Source organism: Telmatherina bonti (genome assembly GCF_933228915.1).
Source record: "Telmatherina bonti genome assembly, chromosome: 8".
Taxonomy (NCBI): domain Eukaryota; kingdom Metazoa; phylum Chordata; class Actinopteri; order Atheriniformes; family Telmatherinidae; genus Telmatherina; species Telmatherina bonti.
The window spans coordinates 31,505,362-31,515,628 of record NC_136626.1 but is presented as its reverse complement, the minus strand read 5'-3'; the positions used below and the strand labels follow the sequence as shown (position 1 = coordinate 31,515,628).

At 39.8% G+C, this 10,267-nt stretch overlaps 1 protein-coding gene across 1 annotated transcript; it reads right to left on the bottom strand.

Moving 5' to 3' along the window:
* Position 1: 1 nt before the first annotated feature.
* fbxl5 (F-box and leucine-rich repeat protein 5) lies at positions 2-8,053 on the bottom strand. Its single transcript, XM_079245479.1, has 11 exons — positions 7,964-8,053; positions 7,167-7,382; positions 5,688-5,783; positions 5,335-5,530; positions 4,746-4,931; positions 4,440-4,565; positions 3,589-3,743; positions 3,425-3,507; positions 2,345-3,073; positions 1,762-1,910; positions 2-1,127 (listed from the first exon to the last, which is right to left on the bottom strand). The coding sequence occupies exons 1-11, from the start codon at positions 8,045-8,047 to the stop codon at positions 1,051-1,053; spliced, it is 2,097 nt and encodes a 698-aa protein (XP_079101605.1). The 5' UTR covers positions 8,048-8,053; the 3' UTR covers positions 2-1,050.
* Positions 8,054-10,267: the final 2,214 nt, after the last annotated feature.

Genomic DNA, 10,267 nt, shown 5'->3' with positions numbered 1-10,267 from the left:
GAACCATACATATAGAAAAATACATTTTTCAGTAGTTTTGTTTCAGACACTATTTTGTGACTTACCTACTTTTTATAATTTATGCAGATAAAATGAATCAGAATTTGTGTCCAAGTCCTTTTTATTGTGATGAAATGAACATTTCCAGTAGAGCTCATGCAAGACTTTAGAACGAGAAAATAAATCCTGCAGCAACATGATAAAGCAATAATGTACACAGTAGGGCCCTCCAGTGTGAGGGATTAATCCAACCTCTCTGCAAAGCTTTCAACTTCTCTACAAGGTTTTCAGTGCTGAGCACATCAGATCTCTACTCTGTGAACATTTGTGCTTTTTTTTTTTTTTAATATCCATTGGAGTGCACACTGAGATTAACAAATCTGAATCAAATATCTACAGCTACACTTCTCTATCGTACCAATTCCTATGTCTGTACTGCTCGGGTCATGACCTTTAAATCTGTGTGCTCCACCAGGTTGACTTGAGCTCAAAAGGTTTCCACTGTGATGTAATAGCAGGCAACCGTGAGCTTAACATCAAAGTATGGCAGCACATAGTCAAAAGTTGCATTTACAGACAACCGTTGACATACAGAAACAGTCTGCTTTGATCCAAAGGAGCTTCAGCTGTTAAATTTTCCACAACACCCGCTCCAATCAGCAATAACGATGGGAAAAAAGGGAAAACCCTGATCCTACAGCAGACTATGCTGATTATTTTAAGGAAGAAGACTTGAGCAGAAAATTAAACAATTTAAGGGAGAAAAAAAACATTGCTAACACTTGTGTTTTACTTCCTTACTTTTTTTTCCTCTCAAAAATCAACAACAGCAAAAATGACAATTTTACACACTTAAAACCCATTACTACCCCCATTGTGTTTTCCTTCTCTAAAGGATTATTTCCACTAAACAGGTGCGGAAATAGCAGGAGCAATATTACAGTTTCATCAAGAAACATGTTTAAGTGATGCAAAATACAGCAAATGGTATTCCCAGGATAAAGTGCAACAATAAGGAGAAGAGAGAATTTAGAGTGGAGCTGGGCAGGGTCACTCTCCAGAGCGACAGCAGGCTCTGAAACCACACTGCAGGTTCTGGCAGCCGCTTGCTGTGTCTGCATGAGGACCTGGAGACAGACACCACACACTGGTCATCTCCTGGTCTACATCATTTATACAAATACATACATTATTCACGAACGAGCTCCATTCCTACCGTTATGACATAACCCCTACCCCATATTGCCCCCTTGGTCACTAAATAACGATCGAAATCCATCATATGAATAGAAAAACAGTACAATACGCACTGAGGCGTCGTCTGTGTCACGCATCCTAAGAGCTTATATGGACCCTTGTAACTTCCAAACTTGCTCTGTTTTGATTTTTAATGTTTATTTAATGAGCGTCATTAAGTTGAAACAACTTAAGTCGGGAACTGTGTAACCTGAGGCCCGCCTGTAGTGTTTTAGTGGTTATTGATTACATTTAATAAAGCCAGTAAAAAAATAAAGCCAGTAACTGCAGCACACAGTGGATTAGTTAAAGCTCTGACAATGAAACCTGAAGGCATCATAGCAGCGACTGTAATGCTGACTTACCTTCCCTCTCAGCAGCACTGGTTACTTACATCAGCGCAAATACTACGCAAGTAAGGTTAGGTTATAATGGCTTTTTATTTAGTTTTATTCAAGACACCTTACTAGATGAAAAGTGTGGGATAAAAATGAAATGTCCTCCTGTTAGTTTTGCTTGTGTTACCGTTAATGTTGTCGCAGTAATAGAAGTGTTCATCATTGAGGGAAGGACAGGCTGACACCAGCTCCTGCAGCCCCACCTCAGTGACGAAGAGACAGCCAGACAAGTTGAGATGCTCCAGGACAGGAAGTCCTCCACAACCAGACAAGGCCCTGAAACACACACACACACACACCCAGACACAACACACACAAATGCAGCCTTATTACAGGTTCAGGAACATGTAGGCCAGTGGAACATCTAGAGGAACTCTGTTAATCTAGACTTAGCCTAGTAAGGACTGTCTTGTAGAGTATAACACCTGCAATGTGGGACACTCACAGTGTGACTACATTTATGAGCAAATTTGTACTTTTTCCCCATTTAGATATGTGACTAAACAAGTCTAATCCTCACTTTGTATGTAAGAAAGGTTTCAGAGAGAAGAAACCAATCACAGTTAAGTATCAACACTCAAGCTGCTATGCTATCTTCTTTTTTCAGGTAGGATTGGTAGAACAGTGATGTACAATTACATCCAAATAACAAATTAGCTGGGAAATTACGGTATATTTTTTGTTTTAAGCACAACAATGCATGTCATTACCTCAAGCCTAAGTCAGTGACTTGATAACATCCAGAGAGACTGAGAAATTTCAGCGTGCGCTTGGCCTCTGAGCAGTCAGTCCTGTTCGCAGGCTCCAGACACTGCAGCACCCCTAATGGGGAGCATTTAGTCCGAAAATCTGCAGTTCTGCTTCTGGTGGTGCCTGAATCACTTTGGGGCCCTGTAAAGGTCCTGAGGGCCATGTCACTAGAGCAGCAGCTGGAGTGACCGCACAACATCTCTCCAGAGATGGCATACTGCTGATGCAAATAGGAGGCATCTGATCCTGTCCTGTTTCTGCGCCTCCTGCCCCTCCTGCAGCAGCAAGAACCTCCCACAAACTGGGTCTCAACAAAGTTTTCGGGGAGAGACACCCCACCCTGGCGGCTCCACTCTGCGGCATCTTCAATATCACCAAGGTTGGAAGTGTCCAGAACCAAAACCTGTGTTGGGATGCAGGCGGCGCCCCAACGGCCAGTTCCATGCTTGAAAATGATGGCTTGCCGCTTTCGCCCCACTGGATGCAGGTTCCTCTCATCCCTGAGGGTGATGGGTACCGGGGAACTTTTTAGTAGCTTAGCCTGACGGTCCAAACGCTTGTCTGAGCAAGTGGAAGACGTGAGGTCACCCAGGCCAATGGAGAGCTTCTTTAGGGTGTTATCAGTGATCTTCTCACATCCCGACAAATCCAGGTGGACCAGAGAGCGACAGGCTCCAAGAGATGACCAGCTGGATAAGAAAGGAAAGAATAGAAGGAAGACAGCAAGGAGAACTGAGCTTATTACTTGTTACTTTTTTTTTTTTTTTTTAAAATACTGTTTTTAGGCCTAAGTATTTTTTAAAGTAATCAAATTTTTTCCACCAAAGTATGGAGCAGCACTTTCAAAGAACACCTGAACCTAGTCTCTCTTCACACACACACTCACTCACTCAACTCAAATACCCCCCCCCCAACATGAACTCCAGACCCTAATTTCTGCCTTTTAACTGAGGCATGAAAATATGAATGGAAATAAACATCTGGTTTGAGGCTGCTGTGAGGAAGCGAGCGCCTTTATCAGATCGGAGACTAATTTTTACCTGTCGAATGCCAAATCTGTAACATCAGTCTGGGTCAGGTCCAGATGCATGATGTTGGGGCAGAGGCTGATCATCTGACGTACCTGATGAGAAAAAAAAAATGTTTTCACAAAACAGCTTATTTTTAAACAATCGCGTGACAAATGTAGTTTTTCACTGCGCACCATTTTACTGGAGACTGTAGAGCTATATGCCAAAATAATGGACTTTACAGATGGGCCCACAGCTGGAAGAAGGTTCTGGATAATCCCATTCAGGAGCCGCTTTTCTCTCTGTACAGTGCTGATTGCAAGAGAGCCTTCTTTATGACCTGAAACATCTGAGGAGACAAAGAGCTTTAACAATGACTGAAAGAGTGCAGTTCTGTCGGATGTTTACATATTTTCTTCCTGACAGAAGATTGGAAAAGAGATCAGTTAAACAGCGACCCTTAAGTTTCACGTTAAATTCGCTGTCATCTACCTGGGAAATGCAAAAGAAAAAAGCAGAAAAAGGACAGATGCCACCATAAAAACAAGAATGACAGGAAATTTGTGTATCACATCTGAACTGACTGAAGCTGTTTAATAAAGTTTTGTAAAAGAACAACTGACTGTTTGAGAAGAGAAACAAGAAAATGTGGGAAATTTAGGGGAAAAAAATAGAAATCTTTATTAGATATTTGGAGGTTTTTGCTTGGTAATCTTACATTTTACCTTACAGAGTTAAAATGGACAAAAACCCTAAATATCTTGGTTCAGCAAAAGCCAACATTAAAATAAAAAGATCATAATGATTTTTAGGATTTCACTGATTAATGATACATTTAAAACTTTTGTACTGATTAAGCCTTTTATTATATCAATGCACAAGAATCTATTGTTCCAGTAATCTCTTGGTCTGTCTTTCACAGTCCTGTTTAATGGTACACTCAGAGTAGGAAAATTTTATTATTTTAACCATTTGATGCATTAAATTATAAGTTGTCCTGTTATATACAATGTTGTTTTATTTGATAACAAAGCCTCAGACTCACCTGACTCATCAACATCAGCATCTTCATCCCATTCCTGATAGGCACGGCCCTCATTCTGCCGACTCTTCACCCAGTCATCGTCTGGCTCCTGGTCAAGATCCCCAGGTGGGCCACTGTAATAATCGCCTACATTACAGAAAAATATTTATCAGAAAGCACCACAGAATATTTAAATAAAAGCGATTAAGTCCTAGGAAGAAAAATAAATAGCTACCAAACAGATCTTAAAGTGAACAAACATTAAACCAAATGAGTCATCAGCTTATGTTTCATTAACTGCCTTCACTGTGAGAACACGCCACATACCTCTGGCCCAGTGCACAGGATAGAGGTGCCTCCACAAAGAGCCGGTCTTGGCCAACTGTGACCACGAGCTGCACACTTGACTGCAACGACACAGATCGTCGGGGCCCAGATAGCGGAAGAGCCTCAACATAATTTCTGTAGGAAGCTGGGAGATGTAGGTCGAAGAATTCCTGTTCTTGTCCAGCTCTGCAGTGGAGGACAGAACAGTTCAGCTTCAGAGCCTCAAATGCCACAAAGATAATCTGCACTTTTTTACAAATGTCATCCACGTTCCAAGACAATGGGCGCTTTCATTAAGCTGAAAAATAATTATGGCAGCAATAAAGATGCCTTTAAATGTCAGACTATGCACCATAACATTCAAGAATCTGAGTATTTATATAAAAATGACTACGTACATGCCTGTATTGTTTACTTTAATGGGTAAACTATTTAGTATACTGACAGTAACATACAGCAAGAGGCAAAGACAACTGGGGACAACCTGAAGAACTCAGGTTCAGATACGGGAGAGATGAGGCACTTTATGGTACTGAAAATAATGTTTTTTTCCTAAGACATTTAAATGTTTGCAAATATACCAACTCACCATAATCTGTCTTTTCATGATCTGCATATTTAAAGGCTTTCTGCAGCTCCTCTGCCTGCGTCCACAAACTGAAGCCCTTCAGCACCTCTGCAGCACAGTCCAGTTGCTGCTGGTTGCAGTGCTGTGCTATCACCTGTTTTTTTATGTCCTTCAGCTCCTCGTAGGTGAAGTACTGCATAAGCATAGGCTGAAACACCTGAAACAAATCTCCTCAGTTTGAAAACAGCTTGCAGCAGAGAAATTCATGAGGGTATCAACAGATGCATTTCTAAAGGTGACATTTTCACCAATTCTTAGGGAAAAATCAACAATTAAAGATTTTTATAAGAAAAGTGTGGCTGAGGATCTTGTACCTCTTCTTCCTCCTTCATGTGGGGCAGGAAGTCTTGTGTGAAAGCCTCTAATCTCTCCTTCAGCTGCTGGGCATAGTTAAGCTGCTCATATTCACTCTAAAAACACAAAACAATTAATCCATGACCTGTGTCTGAAATGGAGCTTTTGTTCACTCATATGCTACTTCCTATGAAATGGACAACAATTCATCAGTGTAGTCAACACTGAGCAGTAAATGTAGATTTCTGACACTTGAGATTAGCATTTTGCATCATCGCTGACAGAAAATGAGTTGTGTAATAGACTTTCTGTCAAATCTGTAGACACTGAAACACTGAATTGTGGAATAGCTGGCAGACAGCAGTGTACATGGTGTCTATTTTTGTTCTATTGTGCTATTTTTCAGGGTTCAAGATCTGGATTATTATCTTAGACACTGTAAACAAGATTTGAACCTTCTCAGGCCCACTTACATAATTTCCTAAACTTCTTTTGATTATCATTTACAGAAAGGAATTCAGTTTGTTTTGATCAAACTATTTACAAATATAGCAGTATTTATTTCCACTGAAACACTTTCTTTGGGGCAGGAAGCAGGATATTACTCCAAAGTAAAATAAAGTTTCTATTTTAGCATCTGGTACAGCGGAAGTTCAGATCTACACAACTGCCTGATGCTGGAACGCCCTTTTTTTATTTTGCCGCCAGCTTTAGATAGAATAACCGCTGTCTCCAGTTTAGCATCTCTTAAAAACTGCTTTGCTTCCAAAACCCAGCTCAGCATATTGACATATGCGCCACACAGTTTACTTCACAGTTCTAACTCTATAAAACTATATTAAAAGCTCGTTTGATCAAACTATATTAAGCCTTGTGCTAAAAAGGCTGGAATACAAGTACAGATAAAGAAAAAAAAATTCCAGTTTTTACAAATTATACATGAAAAATACCTCTGATGATGGTGCTGCAATGTTGTGTGTGTTTGCAATTACATGATGGTGACTCTAATAACATAGTGTCACCCCTCCATCGAGCATCATGCATCGGCTGAGCTGTGTAAAACCTAGTATGAGCTCCCTCTAAGTCAAGTCTAGCATGCAAGAAGTACCATTTAGAGGCTATGACATGACCTTAAACTAGTGGTTGACATTCATTCATTCATTGTCCTAACCACTTAGTCCGATTAAGGGTTGCGGGGAAGCTGGAGCCTATCCTAGCAGTCTTGGGGTGAAAAGCAGGGTACACCCTGGACAGCTCGCCAGTCCATCACAGGGCCACTCGAAGACAAACAACCACCCACACTCACTCCTAGTGGCAATTTAGAGTAACCAATCAACCTAACATGCATGTCTTTGGACAGTGGAAGGAAGCTGAAGAGAACCCACGCAAACACGGAGAGATCATGCAAACTCCACACAGAAAGGCCACTGCCCAAACCTCCCCCCAGCCGAGGATCGAACCAGCAACCTTTAGTAGCTGACATATCTCTACATATTTACCTTAATGTTATGCAGCCCTTTTTCAAAGAGGGATAGCATTTCTGAAAGCTTGTTGTCAGAATGCACATTGTAGACGGTGCAGCAACGCTGTTGCAGCAGGCCTATAATGTACTCATTCTCAATTTGTTCATGCATCTTGAACTCCTTGAAGGTGGCGCATAGTGACTGGAGAAAGGAGCGGAAGTCATTGTTGTTGGAAAAGTTGGTTTTTGACAGCTGCAAAAAAAAAAAAACAAAAAGGAACAAAGTTATTAATGGCAAAAAGCTTATCTGTATATTTGAGACTTGTATTGTACACCGACTCACGATGTTCGCGCATCTGTAGTGCATTAGATGCTATCCAAAATGTGTTTACCTAACAGATATTTTTTAAAAAAAACTCATTTTAACGAGCAGCCTGTTCTTGTTTCCATATCTAATGCAGCTCTGTTGGGATTTGAAGCTGCGCTGTAGCAAGTAAAACGAGTTACACTCTTGCAATTAGGGCTAACAAAAAGAAGGTACAATTTAGCTGGATGGAGAAGTGTCTGTTAAAGTCTTATTAAAAGGACCATAAAAACAATGTGAAAATACAAGTCACGTCAACATATGTGTAAGGATTTATTCACAAATATGCATAAAAGTGTCGAAACACTCAAAGATACTCATAGTCTCAATCCTTAGTAGCTAAACGTACATGCTAACGCGAGCTAACGTGCTAGCTGGCGTTCACTCCTCCTCTGTCAACATCGTCACGTTTTACTTTTTGGAACTTTAAATTTATAACAGCAGCAACAAAATCAATTATTTCTACAAACCTTTTCGCAATAGAGGCCCACCAGCTGCTTCATTCGCCAGTGTGGACCAGTAAAAACATCCACCTCGTCCGGAAAGGGAGCCATCTTCACTGCGTCATCTGCACAATCTGCAACACAATCAGACACGGAGGTGTGCGCGAGAGTGTCACGTGACTGCAAGTTATAAATACGTACAGAAGCTTTTAACATTTCACATATAAATTCACCATAGAAATGTCTTTCTAGTGGAGAGTACATGTGTTTATATTCTAGCAAATGTGTAAACTCAACTCAGAAAATCAGTTTGGGAGAATTGACACCAAACCTCAGTTACAGTCAGACAGAGCCGTTTGATGCTATAGGCAGACTTGGCGAATGCAGAGGGCCTCCAAGCCACCAGGGGGCCCCAAAGCCGCCCACCCAGCCTCCCCCGAGGAGACCCAAAATGCTTGCTTTCATCCTTCATCTGTAGCTATTTAGTGTGTTTATGACTCCCCTTAAAAATAAATGTTGGCTTAGATAAAAACAAACTGCAATAGTAAGCAGTGGCTGTTTTTTTCTTTTATTTCATTGTGAGGTCATTGCAAATGGGGAGGCAGTTGACTCAAGTGGTGGAGCCACTTGTCTTGTGGATGTCTTACAAACAAAGGCGCCATATGGGGGTGGGGAGTAAGGAAGATTCTAAGGGCTCCATGACTTGATAGGGGCCCAAAAAGATGTACAAACTACATAAGAAAATCATTAAACCCTCATTAAAAATAATAAATACTTTTTTTCTAAAGGTTGTAATAAAATACAGCAGTAATATAAACTGATAAACCATATATATTTAAATAACCTAGTTAGATATATCCACTGCCATTTAACCCTTTGAAGGGCACTCAATGAAATACCTTCAAATAGAAATTTTATCCTAAAATTGTCCCTCTGGTATGAACCAAGACCTCCATTCTGTTGTTACATTACAAAAGAAAACAAAGTGATCAAACATAGTCACTTGCTCCATAAAGGGTTAAACTCAGCCCTAGATCTTTATTGTTTACATGAAAAGCTATTTTTGATCAGCTTTAAGCAATTGAAGCAAAAACAAAAATCTAAAATTTGCCATCAAGTGGTGAGGTCTATGCCATTGTCTTTCATGGGGCCCAAAATTCCTGGTGGTGCGCCTGCTTAAAAATAAATGCATTGGAGGCACAACCATGAGACGGGCAAACAGCTGATAACTTTGCAAATTAAAAAAAAGCCAGAAAGTAGATATTTTGACGATGATACACTGTAACTGTTACTGTGAATAATGTGCGTTATTATTAGGTTTTATGGTGATAAGTGTAAGACTAAGGGAATTTAGCATTGCATTAAGTGTTGCTCTGTTGGATTTTCTTATTCAAAGTAAACCATTTTTTAAATAAATACTTAATATTTTCTATTTATCAATATAAAATGGACATTTTTTTCCTTATATTATAGTTTTTTTTTAACAGTTTAACTTGCTGAGTGGCTCAACTTAAAGATCTCTCAAAAATAACTTTTAACAGAAAAAAGAAAAAGATCAATTGAGGAGAAAAGGCATTAGCTGCTGAAAGCCCTGTACTCACAAATAGTGGTACTTTGACAAATGCAGATTTGTCTATACATTTTCTGCACACGGTTAAAATGTTAAATACAGTTCTACGCCCCTGAAAATATATATATATATATATATATATATATATATATTTTTTTTTTTTTTTTAACATTACGGCCATTTCAAACTTCTGGCAAGCTTTGATGTGTGAGCAGAGTAGAAAAAGGTTTTGCTTTTCCTTTATCGTAATTATCTCATAGTGAAAGTGTTAGAGCTAAGCTTGATAACAGGAATTGCTGGTGTTTTTTTGTTTGTTTGTTTGTTTGTTTTTTGCTAAATGTACTGTTTTATGAAAGGTTGCTTTATGTGAATTTTGCTTTTCTGTAATCTCCAACAACTAAATCTAGGGAAGAAATATAAATGCGCTTTCACGGAGTCGCAAGCTTACTTTTGACAGCTGGTCGGTATATGGTTGCTAAGGAAAATGTCCACAGCAACAGTCCCTTTGTGGGCGGTTGTCAGTCGTCGGGAAAAATGATTGACAGTTATGTCCACCAATCATCTATCGAGAATGGCGAACCTGACCAATAAAAATGCAGAGAAACATAGCTTAAGTTAGATTGAGAACGCGAAGTAGCAGAACGCCTGTGAGATAGCGCCGAAAAGAAACACTAATGGTAAGACAAGCGTTAGCCATTTACCAGAAATTGTACACTGCTGTCTTGTGAGTTTATTTAGTTATACTATTAGTAGGAGTTTCG

Bases quoted from the DNA above. Each gene is read 5' to 3' on its own strand.
- fbxl5 (XM_079245479.1), bottom strand. From the start codon at position 8,047: ATGGCTCCCTTTCCGGACGAGGTGGATGTTTTTACTGGTCCACACTGG. The intron at 7,383-7,963 runs GTTTGTAGAAAT...TTTTTTTTGCAG, and splicing joins TGGGCCTCTATTGCGAAAAG to CTGTCAAAAACCAACTTTTC. The intron at 3,508-3,588 runs GTGCGCAGTGAA...TTTTCTCATCAG, and splicing joins CTACAGTCTCCAGTAAAATG to GTACGTCAGATGATCAGCCT.